At 39.9% G+C, this 20,852-nt stretch overlaps 1 protein-coding gene across 1 annotated transcript; it reads right to left on the bottom strand.

Moving 5' to 3' along the window:
• Positions 1-1,351: 1,351 nt before the first annotated feature.
• On the bottom strand, positions 1,352-2,177 carry LOC130469297 (sulfated surface glycoprotein 185). Its single transcript, XM_056838386.1, has one exon. It carries the CDS (start codon positions 1,946-1,948, stop codon positions 1,532-1,534), a length of 417 nt encoding a protein of 138 aa, XP_056694364.1. The 5' UTR covers positions 1,949-2,177; the 3' UTR covers positions 1,352-1,531.
• Positions 2,178-20,852: the final 18,675 nt, after the last annotated feature.

Genomic DNA, 20,852 nt, shown 5'->3' with positions numbered 1-20,852 from the left:
TGACCGGCCACACTCACACACCGCAAGCCTCACGTGCACGCAGCCCACTGCAGGCCGAAGCCCACAACGCAGCCGAGTAGCAGCGATGGGCCGCGGGCCTCGCTTTGCTTGCTCGCTGCTTGCTGCTGCCCTTGTGCTCGCACCTTTGTGTCGCGGTCCTGCTTGCTTGCTGCGTTGCGAGCTCGCTGGCTCGTCGGGCCTTGCGTGCATGCGCGCTTAGCTCGACGGGTGTATTCGCGACGAACGCCTTACGGCTATTATTTATCGTATCGTACACGACGAATCACCGTCATACGATACGATTATTCGTTTGGCCCATCTTACGAATATTTGCGATACGATTTACGATTCCGATGCAAGGTCGTATCGCATATTATGTTTTTCCGAACTAATTCCCGAAAAGCTATTAAATGAATTTTCGATTCATTTAATCCGGTGATCTGTTACATGCCATTGATGTGACCTTATAGGTTCAGTCAAGAGTAAGCTGTGAGCCTAATATAGATTCGAACTCACTAATCGGAAGCATTGCTCCAGCTAGCTGTTTCGATCACTTGATCTCACTGAAATAATTGTTTGTAATTAATCTAAACCTTGGTATTAGACTTAATGCACCTTGGGTGAAGGGCACATTTCCTTCAGTTTGGGCATGTCAAACAGGTGAGCCTCCTGGACCTAAGTGACCAGTTTTGGGCAGGGTTTAAGAGCACTGGGCCTGTATTTGATGGGGCAGGCTTGGGTAGGCCACGTGAGGAGTCCATGGTGGTGATATAGTAATGCCACATCACCTTCAGTTTCATTATCATTACCCCATTGCCTCAAAAAGGCTCCCCCAAGAAGCGGGGTAAGGGGGGTTGTGTGTACGCAACCTTACCCCTAAGATTGCATAGAGGTTGTTTCAAATTGACCCAAAAGCGATAACGGGACGACAACGGGACGATCATCTTCTATTTAATGGAAAGGAATCGAAGAGATTTTAAGAATTATTTTGATTTAGTCCATTAGATCCTACAGCCAAAAAAACAAATGAACCTTTGGCTCCATCGGAAATAGACAATGTGTTCGATTTGTTTTTTAAAACAATCTTTAGTAATTAGGTTATTAATTTTATTTATTTCCTTATGCAAACTTATTTAATACTTGTTTTATGTAATGACATAATAAATAAGATATTGTTACCATAAAATAATAAAATTTCATAAGTTAATTCGTTTAATCTTAGCAGGATAAAAGAGCGGGAAATTTTTTAATGAGAGCGTGACATGTGACAGTTTTGGTTTTAGAAACCTCTCTTTTAGAGTAGTTATAGATAGATTAAGACTTTTGAGTCTCTCGATCTGTTCACAAGCTATAGCAATTGAAAAGAACAAATTTCTTATCATCAGAAAGATATCACAAACAAAAGTGATGGTTTTCATACAGAAATTCTATTATTACACGTATAGATTACACATGAAACAGAGACTACGACGACCTATTATATGACCACACTTAACAAGCCGTTTGACTTTAAATACAATTCTATTGAAATTTACTGATTTACAACCATAAAAATAATCAATAACCCCAGACATACAAACCCAAGGAATGAATTTATAACAGCTGCCAGATTTGGAGGCGAACCCGAATAGTTCTGAACAACTGGGTAAAGCTCGCCCGGGGGTGCTGTCATGTACACAAATCCGGACCCTGATCCTGTTCCTGTCGAGGATGGCGGTGGCGGGCAGTATGAGGAGATCGGTTTTTTCTTTGGCGGCGGTGGTGGTGGTAGTGGAGAAGGTGGGGGTGGAGGACTTAAGTAACATGATGGATTACCACATGGAGAACAACCACCACACTTTATGCTTGAGTCGGATGATCCTGTTTCATCAAATCCATTAATTGGAGCTATAAAAATTAGTACTAATAGTATAGAACATGATAGTGATCTTGGTAGTATAATTGACATCTGTTTGGCTTAGTTTGAAATTTTAACGAGTTTTGTGAAAGTGTAAATAAAATTATTTGTTGACGAAGTATTTTCTGGTGCAGAAGTGTGAGTTTGAAGGAAATTGAATTAGGATCATAAAAAAATGATATTTTTATTATATGAATATGATTAAAGCGTTGTAATTACGTAATGGAATGTGCTTTTATCTTAGCTAAGGATGCGTAGGATGTAGAAAGTTGGTTCCTTGGTTAGGTGGTTTTTGGCTTCTAATTCAAGATGACAAGGTGGAATGACTAGGACTTTTATTTTTCATGGGTTTTTATTGGCGTTTTTCATTATTTATTTATTAATTAATTAAAGCATATATTTTATGATGGTGTGTTTAGGTCTGATCCACTAATTCAAATACTAATTCCGCATGTTCTTTTGGAATGAAAATTTCTAAATTCAATTGAACTGAACTGAACTAAACTAAACTAAATTTATTGCACCTGAAGTCCTGAACTGAAATGAATTTATTGAACCTAAACTGAACACAAATTGATTTAAATTAACTAAAATAAAATAAATCATAAATTATTAGGAGTTAATTTTAAAAGTTATAATGTTAATAATAAATTCAGTTCAATTCAAAAGAACAGGGCCTTCAAAGTACGTGTCACGTAGGACATAGAAGAGAAGGTATAAAATGATGGATAATTGTAAGACAACATAAACAAATTAAGAGAGAGTGTAAAAAGGTGGGAGAGTTTGAAGAAAAAAGGAAATGCAATGAGAGAAATATGTGAAAATATTTTGGGATAAGAGGGTGAGATAATAAAATTTTATTTCAAAATATAGAAAAAATTACAATGTTGATTATAACATGAAATGGACTAAAACAAAAAGTGTTAAAAACATACTTCGTATACTATTAAACGGAGGTAGTGTTATGTAAACTAAGATTTGATAGCCGTGTATAGTTATTGGGTAAGTTCAAGTCTGATCATGTGTTTATGAAATATTTGGGGTAACATTTTAGGGACGTGGGAGTAACGGGTTTTACAATTAATAAAATAAAAGGTCTTGCACGTTAAAGGTGTACAATAAATTTATTTTACAATTGTACACCAATATAACTTTTACCCAGTTTTGTGTAAATATTAACTAGTTTTTGTAACTGTAGGGTTTTTTTTTTGTATTAGCATTCTTGAATTGCATTTGCTCTTGTAGTGGTATTTTTCGTATTTCGTATAATTTGTACACTGAATTTTGTATGTAAGTTATGAGAGCTTGACGAGTCTTGTTTAAGGCTCATCAAAGTCTCTAACTTGTCCAATTTATCAAGTGTGTGATCAACTAGGTTTGACTTGATCTTTTCAATCCCACCCCAAAAGGAGAGCCAAATCCTAGGTTCACACAAATGACATAATTGGATTTGAACATAGAAACAAAAAAAATCAAAGTTCAAGGTATAAGAAAGTGTGCAAAATATCCCTGCGGCTTTCAAATATTGAACTACGACGGGGTCGCCACCAAACATTTTAAGGGTCTGGTTTGGAAGGACCAAAATTGACTCTTTTTGGACTGAATCTTGAAACCGAATGTGTGAGATTCGGGTACGGTAAAGAAGCGCTTATTTTGGCAAGCTTTAGAAATACATTCAAACATAAGACAGGGATTGCTTTCGTGAAATCCTAATCATGGCACTAGGTTGGTTGGATCATGCATTTAGAACATTGAAATTGCTACTTGTACGTGGTCACTTTGCTTTAAAGTTAATTAAGGGAACCTAAGGCCAGTTTGTCCAAAAAATATCTTGGTTAAGCGTGATGTAACCTTTTTTATACTGTTGTATTTAACATGTTATATAGGTGATGAAAGCGATAAACATGTAAAGTATCATCACAAATAGAAGAGAAATTATCGAAATGCGTACAAAACTCCATCGCCTTGAAAAGACGAGTAAAGAGTGTGATATTGAAATTGTGATATTGAAATTGTGATATTGAAATTGCGATATTGAAAGTGCAACATTGATGTGACGTTATTGAAAGTGCGGTATTGAAAGTACGATATTGAAAGTGCGATCTTGAGATGATGATATTGAAATTGTACTATTGTATTTGAAATCCGAACGCCAAGCAACTTCTTAATAATAAGTGTGCCCGACACAGATTCAATTCTCTAGAAAATCTTAACTTTAGATGAGTTGCTTTAACTTACTAATCATGATTTTTGAAAACAAAGCATAAATATTGAAACTTGAAACTTGTAGAAGGAGTTTGGAAGATCATTTGAGGGGGGTTTCATGTATGAAATCCCCTCAAAGATTACTCATTCTTTTACATTTCCTACTTCAAGTGTGTATGAACATCACAAGAACATCATATGATTAGTAAACTTCAAAAAAGAAAGGTAGAAACTTGGATTAAATCATGGTATTTTGTATTAGGGATTCGGTTTAACTTGCTAGGTTTAGGCTAGTTTTCCGATTTGTACTCCCAATTTCTTTGATATTTTACAAAATTGTAGGAAAATTGAAAGTTTGAAGATTGAATTTTGTGTTTGAGTTTTTGAGAGGAAAAATGCGTATTACGACGTTGTATTGAGTTGTTTCCCCCCTCATTTGGGTGAAAAATGAGGGGCTTAAATAGGATATTATCCGTCTAAACGCCAAGCCACGTCAGCGCCCAGCGCAAAAGCAGCGCCTGGCACAGATGACGTGCCCCAGGTGCCGCTAAACAATAACGATGATGCTGTCCTTTTCTTTTGTACCATAGCTTTGTACTTTTGTACGAGTTTTGGAGCGTAGCATTGCTTGGAGGTTAAGGCATTTTTGCCTCTAAAAACACACCTTTTAGTATCCGGGTTTTGTATTTTGGACTCGGTTTTAAGAGACGAGGCCCGACATGCTTGATTTTATGAGTCAGCGCCCGATTTTTGATTGCTTAATGGCATTTAGACTGGAAATGGCCTTGTAAAACCAATGGAGATGTCCATTGGGTGAGATTGTGTTTGATTTTTGAATTTGATTTTGGAAATTGAATTTTGTACCGAGTTCCAGAGTGGGAACGGGCACAGGAATTGGACTTTGGATTTTGGATTTTGGAACATATCTTAGCAATTGAGACTTCCACATGGATTTGTACCAACCACCTAGCAAGGGTAATGGTTTCGTCATCATTCCATTAGGGGAGACACGAATTAGGTGTCTACAGAAGACCCCACTTTGACTGAGCGTTTGGTTTGGAAAGTGAAAGTCAAAGTTTTCGAATAGGGACGGAGAATATTCAAGATGTTCTGCAATCAAGACCATCCTTTGTACGCCGGTACCTGCACAAGACAAGTGTTAGAAAAAGGATAGAGTCTACCTCCGTGCGGTTGACGACTCTGATCTTTGTATGGATTGCATTTCTTTTCCGCCTTTAACTTTGAAAGGAGCTTGGCATCGAAAATTTTGAACTTTTAATTTTGAATCTTGAATTTTGAATTTTGAAATTTTGAATTTTGAATTTTGAATTTGAATTCCCGGAGTGAATCCGCTGGGTTTTGTACTTGCTTCGAATGCCGTTTGAGGCTTGAGCCGCTAGGGAATATGCCCACTGGAAAAGAGTTTTTTATTGACTTTTGGGATTTGAGTTTCTTTGACTTTCCCGGAGCTTGGGTCTCCTGGGAGTAAAAAGCTTAAATCCGCAAATTTTTCGGATTTTGTATGCTTGAGATATTTATCTGTTGATGCTGGCGGAAAAGATGTATACCTGTATTCATCGGAAAGTAGCATGATTCAACGTTTGATTCTTGGTGCATAAAATTGTAGCAGCAAAGTACGTATAATCAACACAGATAACCATGCCAAGATTCCGCGCATGGCCTAATCAGGGCATGCGTCTGGCGCAAGGCCAGCGCCTAGCGGAGGGGCTGTGTATATATACCCTCCGCCGTGCTCTCGGTCGAGCACATTTTCTTTGCTTCTTCTTTCTCTCAAAGTTTGATTGCTCTCTCCCTTTGATCTTGTTGCTCTTGCATTTCCTCTACACTTGTCCATGTAAGTATTTCAAGTTTTGTTTTTAAAAGTACCTTAGGATTGCATGTAGGGTAGATTTTTGTACTTGAAATGTTGTTGTATTTGTTGATGTTGTACTTGTATCCTGAGAATGTTTGAATAGTAGTAAGCTTCTTGTACTTTGCATGAAAAAATAGTTTGGTAGCAACTTTGAACTTGAACTGTTGGAACTTTGTAGGATTTGAACTTGAACTCTTGCACTTGGAAATTTGTACTTAGAACTTGTAGAGGAAGATTTCACTAGGGACCTTTGTGAGTCTTGTATATAAATAGGCACTAGATAGCCTAGGCGTCGGTGTAGACCTTAGATACCTGCTTCGACATGGATAGCCTAGGCATTGGTGTAGACCTTGAATACCTTCTTTGGCATGAATAGCCTAGGCGTTGGTGTAGACCTTAAATACCTGCTTCGGCATGGATAGCCTAGGCTTTGGCGTAAACCTCGAATAGTCCCTTGAAATTGAAGTCCCTGGCTAGACTTGAATGGCCACTGGGGATTTTTAGGCTCTTGAACGTTTTATACGGGCTAGTATAAGATAGCCCCAGGCTCGGATATTTAACTTTTATATTTTGAATTCTTTAGCATGCTCGTCACACTCGGAGGAAGCGTGCTGAATGCTCGAGCAGTCGAGCGGCTATGGAGGATGCTTCTGAGAAAGAAGTTGCTGAGATAAAGGCGATCCCCTCAAGCATGACCCCTAGGGGAAGACCTACTTTTGACGGTCGTGGCTGGCAGCCAACGGACCTTGTATTCCACTCGAGACATCACTTGTGTCAGCGGCCACGTGCGGACTTGGTATGCCTTACACTCTACTTTTGAACTTGCTACTTGAACTGTATAGGTTTGTACTGATCCACCCTTTTTGTAGACTGATAGGACAGGGATCCGGGTGTTCTGGTCTCTAGATGAGCTCTTGAATGTCTCCCGGACCATTTTTTCTCTCGAGGAGACTCGAGTAACTTAGGCTGATACTGGTTTTGCTGCCTTCTGGAAGGCAAACTGAGGTTTCGAGGGGATGACGGACGTCAAAGCCCGGACATAGGCTCTTTTGGAGTGGTGGTGGGACACCACTGGCACATTTCATATGAGCTGGGGGGGAGATCACCATCACTCCCTTTGAGTTTTCAATGATTACAAGCCTCCCATTTTCTAAGGTGGAGGTCTTTTTGTTCGGTTATGATACATATGAACAACATAAATCATGCGGAAAAACCTTAATGCCAGGAATCATATTAATTGCACATAATCAGATAATTAGTCTAGGATGCATACACTTTGTAGCATGTCCTCCCTAGCTGCGCCCGAACCGAACAAGAACAAGTCTTTAGGACTCCAAGTGTCGTCCCTCCGTAGAAAGTCCACACCACGTCCGGATCCGCCTTAAGCTTGACCAACTAGAATCGCCCTTAAGGTTCTTAGAATTTTCGGCTATTAGGGTGCAAGTAGTTGGCTGATTTTTGCTTAAAAATCTTACCTTTGAATACTTGAAAACTTGTGTATAAATTTGTGAACCTAGGCACATATTTATAGAGTCATGGAAAAGGATTTAGAATCATATTAGGATACCAATTTGTTTAATTAGAATCCCTTTAGAACTCTATTAAATAAATTCTATCTACTAGGATTAGGATTTAATGATAGAACGAATTCTAATAGCTTTAGGATTCGTATCGCACACAACCGCACACGAGCGCGAGCACCGCACAGCCCGCGCAAGCCTCGTGGCCCACGCGAGCTGCACAGCTCGCAGCCCATGAGCGCAGCCCACGATGCGCGCGCGCCATGCCTTGCTGGGCCTGGCGAGGCTTTGGCAGCGTGTGTTGGTGCGCATGGTTTGCTGGACGCAGGCCTGGCTTCGTGCTGGGCCTTCGTCTAGCAAGTCTCGTCCGATGCTAATTCGTACGATGCACTTCCGATTAAATTCCCGAATCCGGAATTCATTTCCGATACGAACAATATTTAACATTTCCGATTCCGGAATTAATTTCCGTTTCGAACAAATATTTAATATTTCTGTTTCCGGAATTATTTTTCGATTCCGATATTATTTCCGATTCTAACAATATTTCCGTTTCCGACAATATTTCCGATTCCGGCAATATTTCCATTTCCGATAATATTTTCCGATACGTACCATGTTTCCGTTTCCGGCAACATCTACGACTTGAATAATATTTATATTTCCGATACGATCCATATTTCCGTTTCCGGTAATATCATCGTTTCCGGAGTATTCATATACTTGCCTTTGACGATCTTAGCTCCCACTGAAACCAAGATCCGCCGATTCCGAATATCCATAGATGGAGTATTTAATGCCATTAAATACTTTATCCGTTTACGTACTATTTGTGTGACCCTACGGGTTCAGTCAAGAGTAAGATGTGGATTAATATCATTAATTCCACTTGAACTGAAGCGGCCTCTAGCTAGGCATTCAGCTCACTTGATCTCACTGAATTATTAACTTGTTAATTAATACTGAACCGCATTTATTAGACTTAACATTAAATGCATACTTGGACCAAGGGCATTATTTCCTTCAGTCTCCCACTTGTCCTTAGGGACAAGTATGCATTTCCTAATTCCTTTGTCGCTCGATGCTTGCTCTTGAACATAAGGTAAGAGTTGTCATCCTTATTATGTCCAGAGGTGTTTCTCGATTTCAGAGTTCAACTGATCAAATAAACAGATAATCATAGCCTATGATTCATCTGAGCACGGCCATGCATTTTACAGTTTCTAGCTCTCCGAGTGGCCTTGTACAACTTTTAAGCATCTCATCCCGATTTATGGGAGGACAATCCTAATCTTACGATCTTGAGATTAGACTTCGTTTGATAGGTGATTACCTGAGCGTTGCCTTTATAGCCTCCTTTTACGGTGCGACGGTTGACAACGTCAAAGTAACCAGTTCTCAAACAAGTAATCTCAAATCACTCAGGTATTGAGGATTTAGTGTCTAATAATTTTAATGAAATTTACTTATTACAGATTTTCATCTCTTACAGTAAAGTTTCATAGATCTGTCCGATACTAGTCTTCCCAAAGTAAGTATCTATGCAAATGATTACGACATTGCCATGTCCACATAGTTCAAGAAACAGAACTACTAGTCATCTTGCATTCTAGTCGTCTAATGTTTTCTATGCGTCCATCTTTATAGAAAACTCCAACCAGGGACCTTTTTCAATCTTTTGACATTCAAGTTCACTTGATAGACATTTCTTAGTCACAGGACTGGTCCTGACAGTCTATCTTGAATATATTGTCAAATTGAAGGGACTCATCATTTAATAAACCACAAATTAAATGGAAAAATGACTTCTATTCATTTATTGTGAATGATTAACCAATAATGTTTTACAAAGTATTAAACTCTAAAACTTTAAAACATTAAACAAGGACATCAAAGCCATTCTCCAATATGCTTGATTCCCATAGCTGCAGTGTGCAAGTTGTGCTTCGCCTGCGGTAGAGGTTTAGTCAATGGATCTGAGATGTTATCATCAGTTCCAATCTTGCTTATCTCCACTTCTTTTCTTTCGACGAACTCTCCTTGAAGGTGAAATCTACGAAGTACATGCTTGACTCTTTGGTGGTGTCTAGGCTCCTTTGCCTGTGCAATAGCTCCATTATTATCACAACATAGGGCTATTGGTCCTTTAATGGAGGGGACTACACCAAGTTCACCTATGAACTTCCTTAGCCATATAGCTTCCTTCACTGCTTCATGTACAGCAATGTACTCCGCTTCAGTTGTAAAATCCGCAATGGTGCTTTGCTTAGCTCTTTTCCAGCTTACTGCACCTCCGTTGAGGCAGAAGACAAACCCAGACTGTGATCTGAAATCATCTTTGTCGGTTTGGAAACTTGCGTCCGTATAGCCTTTAACAATTAATTCATCATCTCCACCATAGACCAGGAAATCATCTTTGTGCCTTTTCAGGTACTTCAGAATATTCTTGGCAGCAGTCCAATGTGCCTCTCCTGGGTCTGACTGGTATCTGCTCGTAGCACTGAGTGCATACGCAACATCCGGGCATGTACATATCATAGCATACATTATTGAACCAATCAATGATGCGTATGGAATCCCACTCATTCGTCTACGCTCATCAAGTGTTTTTTGGGCACTGAGTCTTGCTTAGAGTCATTCCATGAGACATGGGTAGGTAGCCTCGCTTGGAGTCTGCCATATTGAACCTTTCAAGCACCTTATTGATATAAGTGCTTTGACTAAGTCCAATCATCTTCTTAGATCTATCTTTGTAAATCTTGTTGCCCAGTATGTACTGTGCTTCTCCTAGATCCTTCATCGAAAAACTTTTCCCAAGCCAAATCTTGACAGAGTTCAACATAGGAATGTCATTTCCGATAAGTAATATGTCGTCGACATATAATACTAGAAAAGCAATTTTGCTCCCACTGAACTTCTTGTATACACAAGATTCGTCTCCTTTTGCAACCAATCTAGCTTTGAAAACTTCATGTTTCCCATCCTTGTCCTTTTTCAGTTTGTAAACCCATTTGCTTCCTATGGCTTGGTAGCCATTTGGCAAATCGACCAAATCCCAAACTTGGTTTTCAAACATGGAGTCTAATTCAGATTCCATGGCTTCTTGCCATTGCTTGGAGCTAGGGCTCGTCATAGCTTGTTTGTAAGTCGCAGTTTCATCACTTTTAAGTAATAGAACGTCATAGCTCTCGTTCGTCAAAATACCTAAGTACCTTTCCAGTTGAGATCTATATCTCTGCGATCTACGCGGGGTTACATTTCTAGATGGTCCTTGATTCTCACTAGATACTTCTAAAGATCTCTGAGTTTCATCCTGAATGTCATCTTGAGCATTCTCTAGATTTTGTTGTTCGACTCAAATTTCTTCGAGGTCTACTTTTCTCCTACTTGTCATTTTGGAAATGTGATCCTTTTCCAAAAAGATACCATCTCGAGCAACAAACACCTTGTTCTCAGATGTGTTGTAGAAGTAATACCCCTTTGTTTCCTTTGGATAGCCCACAAGGATACATTTGTCAGATTTTGGATGAAGTTTGTCTGAAATTAATCGTTTGACGTATACTTCACATCCCCAAATCTTAAGAAAAGACACAGTTGGAGGCTTTCCAAACCATAACTCATATGGAGTCTTTTCAACAGCTTTAGACGGAGCTCTATTTATAGTGAGTGCAGCTGTATTTAGTGCATGTCCCCAAAATTCTATTGGAAGTTCGGCCTGACCCATCATTGATCTAACCATGTCTAGTAAGGTTCTGTTCCTCCGTTCCGACACACCGTTCCATTGTGGTGTTCCAGGAGGAGTCAATTCTAATAGAATTCCACATTCTTTCAGATGGTCATCAAATTCATAGCTCAGATATTCACCGCCTCTATCAGACCGCAGTGCCTTAATCTTCTTGCCTAATTGATTCTCTACTTCACTCTGAAATTCCTTGAATTTTTCAAAGGATTCAGACTTATGCTTCATTAGGTAGACATAACCATATCTACTGAAGTCATCAGTGAAAGTGATAAAGTAGCTGAAACCACCTCTAGCATTTGTACACATTGGTCCACATACATCTGTATGGATTAAACCCAATAGTTCAGTTGCTCTTTCTCCAATTTTAGAGAAAGGTTGCTTTGTCATTTTGCCAAGTAAACATGATTCACACTTACCATAATCCTCTAAGTCAAATGGTTCTAGAATTCCTTCCTTTTGAAGTCTTTCTATGCGTTTCAAGTTAATATTGCCTAATTGACAATGCCACAGATAGGTGAGATCTGAATCATCCTTTTTGGCCTTTTTGGTATTTATGTTATAAACTTGTTTGTCGTGATCTAGTAAATAAAGTCCAATGACTAATCTAGCAGATCCATAAAACATCTCTTTAAAATAAAACGAGCAACTATTGTCTTTTATTAAAAAGGAAAATCCCTTAGCATCCAAGCAAGAAACAGAAATGATGTTTTTAGTAAGACTTGGAACATGGAAACAGTCTTCCAGTTCCAAAACTAGCCAAGAGGGCAACGACAAACAATAAGTTCCTACAGCAAATGCAGCAATTCGTGCTCCATTTCCCACTCGTAGGTCGACTTCACCCTTGCTTAACCTTCTACTTCTTCTTAGTCCCTATGGATTGGAACATAAGTGTGAGCCACAACCTGTATCTAATACCCAAAAAGTTGAATTAGCAAGTATATAGTCTATAACGAAAATCCTGAAGATGGAACGACTGTTCCGTTCTTCTGATCTTCCTTTAGCTTTAGACATTCTCTTTTGTAATGGCCTATTCCATCACAATAAAGACAGCTTGATGTGGACTTGTCCTGCTTTGTTTTAGCATTGCCCTTGGACTTTCCACCTTTCTTGAAGGGTCTCCCTTTAGCCTTGAGTAAATCTTTGGCTTCACACTCGAGTATTATCTCAGCCTTTCTGACAAGGTGAACAAATTCTGCAACTGTTTCTTCTCTTGGTTCACTTAGGTATAGTTGCTTGAAGCGACCAAACCCACTGTGCAGTGAATTGAGCAAGATAGAGACTGCCATCCTTTCGCTTATTGGTGTTCCTAGCAGACTTAGGCGATCAAAATATGAAAGCATAAGCTCCACATGGAACCTCAGTGGGACGCCTACCCTCTGTTTAGTGCGAAGGAGCTGAACATGTGTTTCTTGGACCTCCATCCTATAACACCTGTTAGGAGAACTAACCTTTAGACCAGACATTGATTCAATCAACTCATGGATGTTTAGGTCCCTGTCCTCCGTGCTTCCACGACAGATATCCCTCAGATTCTTGATGAGCATAAAAGGTTCGTACGCTACAAACCTTCTAGCCCATTCATCAGGGATATTGTTCAGCATGAGACTCATAACCTTTTTGAGATCCGCATCCCAGGCGGCAAATCTTTCAGGGGTCATGTCTATGGCATAGTAGCTTGGCATGGGATGTAACAGTACATACTCAAGTCCATTGAGTCTGACTATTTCAACAAGCTTAGTTTCCCATTCAATAAAATTCGTTAGGTTCAGCTTCACCATAAGCTCAGAACCCATGATGATGTTTTGATTGTTGTTTGCCATAGTAAAACTACAATAGAAAAAGAATAAACAAATAAATAATCATTCACAGTTTCTCTTAATAAACTCAAATTCTAGCTTGCATGCATAATTCAATGTTGATTAAGCATTTTATTCAAGTTATGTGTTCCGGCAGGTGTGAATAAAATAATTCCAAGACCCTAAAACCATTGAAGAATTAAGCACATTATGTATTTAGACTCAATTCTAAAATATTTTAGGTAAGCAAAAGCCTTTTTCTAATAGTCTAGAAAGTACTCTTAGTTAATAGGTACGTCTAAGAACTTATTAGGTAAACCTATCAATTTTGCCACGACATAAAAGGACTCCTTACTTATATCGTTGAGTTTCACCAAAACTAACATGTACTCACAATTATTTATGTACCTTACCCCTTTAGGATCAATAAGTAACACCTCGCTGAGCGTAAAACTATTACTAGATTGATGTAAAGGTTATCCAAGTAAGTGTTATTTTGGCATGGCACCTTTTAACTCAATTTTTAAACTTTGGAACTTAAGGCTCTTACTATGTTGGTTAGATTTTAAGTGAACTAAAATCCTTAATCATGCAACATAATCAAGCCATAATCTCATGCATAATTAAGACATATTTAAAGCAATAAATAACTTAAAGCATGCCTAAGATAAATGTGATCTAGTATGGCCCGACTTCATCTTGAAGCTTCAACTTCAAAGTCCGTCTTGAAAATGGATTGGAAACTCCGTCTTGAATTTCACCATGGGAGGCGCCATTTTCTTCAAATAGGATAAGCTATAATTAAACTAATTACAACTATTTGATGGTACGCAGACCATATTTGAATTGAAAAACAAACTTTGGTGCATTAGACCAATTACATTCAAATTAATGGTACGCAAACCATATTTTCTATCCTATTTGGGCCATACTAGTCACTTCATTAACCTACAAAACAGTACATATACAATATATACCATTCACCCATTCATTATCATGAATGGCCCACATAGCTGGTTAGTAAAACATGTTATGCATCACATAAATATTTGCAGCAATTAATCAAGGGCACCAATAATCTACCAATTATTCAGTCCTTATTAATTCTAATGAAGTTGTTTTAACCTTAAAGGATTTGTAGACCTAATCAAGAGTTTATGACTAAAAATGCTCCCACTTAAACCAATAACTTTATATGCTTTACTAATTTTAAACATAAAAATGTATTTCTAGTCTAACCGGAAATATACAAGTTTAATTAAAACTTAAAGCTCATATAAAATTACAATCGAATCCATTTAATTTATTTTCAAGTGAATTAAACGAATTTAAATTAATTCAAGGTTTAATTTTAGTAAAATAATTAGTATAAATTAAAATTTATAATAATTATAATAATCAAAATTAAATCCCGAGAAAACAATTTAAATTATTAATTTTAAAATTAATTAAAATTATTTCCGAACTGAAAATTCAAAATTAAAAAACAAAACGTATCAATCGTCGCAAGACGAGGCACTTGGGCTTGCGCCCAAGCCCCATCGGCCGCATCGCCCCTCGACTGACCGTTGCACAAGGCACGAGTAGCAGCAGCCACGCGCAAACGTAGCAAGCCAAGCCACGCTTGCGCGCAGCCTGCTCGTCTGCATCGCATCGCAGCAGCTCTCCCTCGCGAGGCATCGCTCGCTGCACGCGAGCCATCGTTCGTAGCGCGAGGCAGTGGCGCAGCACGCTTGCTGCCCACACGCGACTACTCGCAGTGCCTTGCCTATTGCCCACGCCCATCGCATAGCACACACGGCCAACACCTTTGCCTCGCGCGCGCGCCATGCTATGTTGCTCGCTGCATTCGTACTGCACGGGCGACGAGCTCCCTTGCTCGTCATCGCATGCCCGCACTATAGAACACCCCTTTAGCGTAACACGTAGCGTCCATTGCTTTGTGCGTGCAACATTTATGAGTGTTTTTCATAAAAATTTGAAATTTTTAATTCAAAATTAATGACAAATTAATAAATCATATTAATTTCATAATTTTAGGGCGAAAAATCGAAAATTTATTAATCAATTAATTTCCGATTATTATGGATTCAAATCTAGGTCATAAAAATTCAAAATTTATCACAAATTAACAATTTTTATGGTGGTTTTTAATCATAGATACCTAATTAAATTATCAATTAATTATGAAAATCAAATCAAATTCTAAATTATTCGTATTTCAACAAATTAATTACAATTACAAATTAGGTTGTATAATTAACAAGTCTAGGCATTCAAAATTGTTAAACTTATACAGTAGGTCAATAAAAAATTCAAGATTTATCAACAAGAATCGCAAATATTCAATTTAACATCTTAAATTTACAAAGTTTTGCGTTTGAAAAACTAAAACCTCCGAAAAGTCATAGTTAGGCTTCGAATTTGGGAATTCTGGGTTCGGTCAAAATTTTAGAATGCCTTTTACATGCGGAATTGACACAAAAATCACTCGATTTGGATGAGTGACGAAGAAACTGCCGAAAAACTGCGTACATATAATTAAATAAACGCAATTTGCAATTAATTAACAATTACGAAAATTAATCACCCCTTTTTAATTCTTTGCAAATTTGTAAAATTTAACCATGTTTAAGCAATTATAAATCATGCAATTAATAAGGAGCTCGTGATACCACTATTGGGTTATGATACATATGAACAACATAAATCATGCGGAAAAACCTTAATACCAAGAATCATATTAATTGCACATAATCATATAATTAGTCTAGGATGCATACACTTTGTAGCGTGCCCTCCCTAGCTGCGCCTGAACCGAACAAGAACAAGTCTTTAGGACTCCAAGTGTCGTCCCTCCATAGAATGTCCACAGCACGCCCGGATCCGCCTTAAGCTTGACCAACTAGAATCGCCCTAAAGGTTCTTAGAATTTTCGGCTATTAGGGTGCAAGTGTTTGGCTGATTTTTGCTTAAAAATCTTACCTTTGAATACTTGAAAACTTGTGTATAAATTTGTGAACCTAGGCACATATTTATAGAGTCATGGAAAAGGATTTAGAATCCTATTGGGATACCAATTTGTTTAATTAGAATCCCTTTAGAACTCTATTAAATAAATTCTATCTACTAGGATTAGGATTTAATGATAGAACGAATTCCAATAACTTTAGGATTCGTATCGCACACAACCGCACACGCGCACGAGCACCGCACAGCCCGCGCAAGCCTCGCGGCCCACGCGAGTTGCACAGCTCGCAGCCCATGAGCGCAGCCCACGATGCGCGCGCGCTATGCCTTGCTGGGCCTGGCGAGGCTTTGGCAGCGTGTGTTGGTGCGCATGGTTTGCTGGACGTAGGCCTGGCTTCGTGCTGGGCCTTCGTCTAGCAAGTCTCGTCCGATGCTAGTTCGTACGATGCGCTTCCGATTAAATTCCCGAATCCGGAATTCATTTCTGATACGAACAATATTTAAGATTTCCGATTCCGGAATTAATTTCCGTTTCGAACAAATATTTAATATTTCCGTTTCCGGAATTATTTTCCGATTCCGATAATATTTCCGATTCTGCCAATATTTCCGTTTCCGGCAATATTTTCGATTCCGGCAATATTTCCATTTCCGATAATATTTTCCGATACGTACCATGTTTCCGTTTCCGGCAAAATCTACGACTTGGATAATATTTATATTTCCGATACGATCCATATTTCCGTTTCCGGTAATATCATCGTTTCCGGAGTATTCATATACTTGCCTTTGACGATCTTAGCTCCCGCTGAAACCAAGATCCGTCGATTCCGAATATCCATAAATGGATTATTTAATGCCATTAAATACTTGATCCGTTTACGTACTATTTGTGTGACCCTACGGGTTCAGTCAAGAGTAAGTTGTGGATTAATATCATCAATTCCACTTGAACTGAAGCGGCCTCAAGCTAGGCATTTAGCTCACTTGATCTCACTGAATTATTAACTTGTTAATTAATACTGAACCGCATTTATTAGACTTAACATTAAATGCATACTTGGACCAAGGGCATTATTTCCTTCACATTTACGACTCCAACTTGACATGGAGATCTGCTGACGTCAGGGGCTTGATCAGCCCTGTCGAACACTTGATCACTGATAGAGACATTGCTTCTTCAGTGGAGGTGATTTTGGGGGGGCATTGGCATGGTTGGTACTACACCGAAGCAGAAGGTTCAACTATTTCTTTTGGCACTTGTAGGCCGAGTGGTTGCACCTGGCAGGAGTAGTCGTGTGTTGGTCAGCTTCTTGAGGTCTTTGAGTGACTTGCGGGCTGTTTCGAGCCTCAGCTAGGGTAGTTTGGCGTATAGCCACCTTTTGTACGAGATGAAGAATGCTTCGAGGACTGCCCCGGAGAGCTTGATTGGCACAGCCGCCCTGTGGAGAGTGCTGGAGGTTTTGGAACTCCTTTGAACTTGTATTTTGTACTCGTATGTTGTATTTCGTATGCATAAGACTGACTAATGCCTTATTTGCTTTTGAAGATTTGGGAGTATGAGCATTTTCTTGGCTTACCTGTTTGCTGCCTCTTGGGAAGGAGCAGAGCGTAGTAGGATGACTTTAGCATATTTTTGCGGAGCTTTGCGGGTCACATCTTTTGAGGAGGTGTGTTTGCATTTTGTAGTATCTTGTACCAACTGTATTTTGTATATTGACTTAGCTGCCTGCTCTGTTGGTGTGTTGGCGCCCTTTTCCTGACGCGCCCACGCCCATTTTGGCTAAGCGAGCCTATTTCTTGTCTGAGTGACGAGTGCTGATCCCGGGAATTTATCGCCCCATGCGGTATCTGGGTGAGCGAGTAACTCTCCAGCATAGTACTGTAGGTCGGCTTGTTCCTTTGGATCCTCCGGAGTCCATGATGCTGAAGGCTGCCGAGGTCGCTCGGGTCTATGTGGAAGCCATGGAGGCGGGTGGTGATTCCATTTGTCTCCCATGGAAGAACTTTGTAGACATGGGTGCTAGCTATGGAGACTTGATGCCGAGGCTTGCTTCAGAAGTTCGCTTTGTGCCACCAATAAGCTTTGGATTTGAACCTTGTATTCTTGTATTCTCGTATTCTGTTTCTTGTATAATTTGAATCTTGTATGTGTGCTTGTAGGTCGAGGAGTTCGACCCGGAGGATGTCCCTTATGCTGACAAGGTCTTCCATTAGGTTGACTCGGATGGGGAGCAGGTAGATCTCACTGTCCCGATGGCCTCTCCCCCAGAGTGGATGGCGGCCAATGCTCTTCCTGAGCATTACGCGGCTATGAGTGTTTTCGTATTTCTTGAAACGGTTGTAGTCTTGTATATAGAAATTTACTTTGAATTTTGTATGTATGGAGGCGCCTCGAGCAAGAGTGCACCGCTGGATGCTTGTAATAGATTCCTTGAAGAAGTAATGTATCAAGCTGACCAGGAAGCTCGCGGGCAGAGACCGAGCTGTAAGTTTATCATTTTTGTGATGTTTTTATCTTGAAACTTATAAATAGATATCTGATGCTTGAATTTTGAACTTTGTACAGGGGCGCCGTCGGGGCCGTAGAGAATCTGAGGGTAGAGCTCCTCAAACCGGTGTTTTGATGGAGCAGACCGGGCGGAACTTGGGTCCGGGCGCTGGCCCTAGTGCTGAGACTCATCGGAGGAGCTCAGATGCTGATCTGAGGGATGTTCCCTCCTCTTCCACCCAGGCTGGCAGGCATTCGTACTCTTTTGCGGATAGCCAACCGCTTCAGCGACTGCCTATGGGTAGTTACGAATTTATGGGCGGGTCCCCATCATTGAGTGACGACTTTATGATGTCGACCATGGCTCAGTGGCATGAGTATGAGAGGAGGCGTTTGTTTGAGGATATGGAGATGTAGCGCGGACTTGCCGCGGCTCAGCAGTTTTATCAGTTCTATTCCCATCAACAGGGACCTCAACAGTTTCCGAGTACCCTTTGTATTTCGGAGCAGGAGCCAACTACTCCAGGGACAGAGTTTGACCAGGATCTGGAGCGGTACATGAGTCAAAATAGGGGCAAGGGACTTGTTGAGACTGTGATCGAGGATGACTCGGACTGATCCTGGATGGTAGCGAGTTCTAGCTTTGCCTTAGATAGGATTTTGTATGTGGGATTAGTATGGATATTTGTAGGTTGTATTTGTAAGGATATTTGTACGGTTTATATTTAAATTTGGATTTGTACTTGTATGATTTTGAATTTGTATGGTTTGAATTTTTTGTTGTGTGTTTTTTGCATGGTTTGAATTGAACTTGTATGCGCTGTGTGTGCATTTTGAAATTTGTGGCTATATGTATGCATGCAAAATGAAAAAAAATTGCCCATTTTTTCGAGTATATATACCCACTATAAGCCCCACTTTGACTGAGGATTTTGGGTTAGAAAAAAGCGCAAGTCAAAGTATGTTCAACTTTTTCGTATGCATATGACGACTCAACTTAAGTCTCCGATCTAGGACTAGAATGCTTGAATTTGATCAAATAACCCGAAATTGACTCGGTGCTAATTCGAACTGCTTGAATTTGTGCAACTTGCAGCTTTTTGGAACATTCGGCCCAAATTATTGGAGCTTATTTGGTTGTATAATTTAATGAAGAGAGGTGTACTCGATGCCTATCCTTCTGGTAGGCATTGCACCCAGCGCTAGTGGTACTTCCAAGTACCGCCATAAATGCTGGCTTTTGTATAAATAGAGGGCTTTGTGGATCATTTTCTTTGCACCTCTCCTTCCCTGTATTGTTTCGCCCTCTACTCCCTCTTGAAAAGAAAGCAAATGGCTGTGTCTTTTGAAAATGCCTTGAACTCGTTGCTTGGTTTGCTAGGAAAAATGGAGAAAAGAGACCTAGATGCCATGCATCTTGGAGTGCTTGTCTCTTTCCGGTTTGTGAAACTTGATTTGCATTTTGTCCACGCTGCTTTGGAAGCTTGGGATCCGATGCACCATGTTTTCCGCTTTGGTAACAACGTGGTATGTCCCCTCCCTGAAGAGTTTAGTGCTATCTTGGGTTGGCCCCTTATGACAGGGCCTTGCTTGCCTAGTTTGAGGAAGACTTCTTTTCGATTTTTGAGAGATATTTGGGTCTTATGCCCCCGCTCTTGAGTGTTCTTGTATATGGGCGAGGGGTGGACTTATCCCTCTTTATTACTCATTTTGCTGGAGTGGACATCCCCAAGGTCTACCGCTTGAGGGCTTTGAGTTTTTGTATCTTTGCTCGCTTCCTCTTTTCGAAGCATGGGTTTGGCAATGGTGATGCCTCCATAACAGAGATCGTAGAGTAGTTTGCTTGGAGTAGAGACCTAATGCCGCTCGTGATTGGAAAGACACTGCTAGGTCTTGATATGCTGAAGTCGGACCCCTCTTCCATGCCTTCGGGAAGCCCGACTCTACTCCAAGTAAGAATCAGGAGTTTCTTGTACATTGAAATTTTGTATTTATGTTTAGAACATTGAATATTTAATTGTTTTCTTGTATTTTCCCCAAGGTCTGGCTTATGGAGAGACTCATGTTGGTGGCACCACCAGAGAACATGGCAAGCTATAATAGAAAGGGGTTCACTGTGCGGCCCATGTTGTATGGCCGTCTTTCTTGGATGAGTGGCGCTGCGCACTCTCGGGGATTCGGATCTTCCATTAGGTGGGTAATTCCATGGTGGGGAATTGCTTCCATGAGACATGCACATGGCTCTACTATTTTGAGGGTGCCTATCCTTTCTACACTAGTCCTATACTCTCATATTCGAGTGATGAGACAATATGGCTTGAGGCAAGAGATCTCGTATTGTGCTATGGAGAATCCGAA

Source organism: Spinacia oleracea, chromosome 3 (genome assembly GCF_020520425.1).
Source record: "Spinacia oleracea cultivar Varoflay chromosome 3, BTI_SOV_V1, whole genome shotgun sequence".
NCBI lineage: Eukaryota > Viridiplantae > Streptophyta > Magnoliopsida > Caryophyllales > Amaranthaceae > Spinacia > Spinacia oleracea.
Note: the sequence above shows the minus strand (reverse complement) of the source record. Positions and strands in the feature narration are given on the sequence as shown.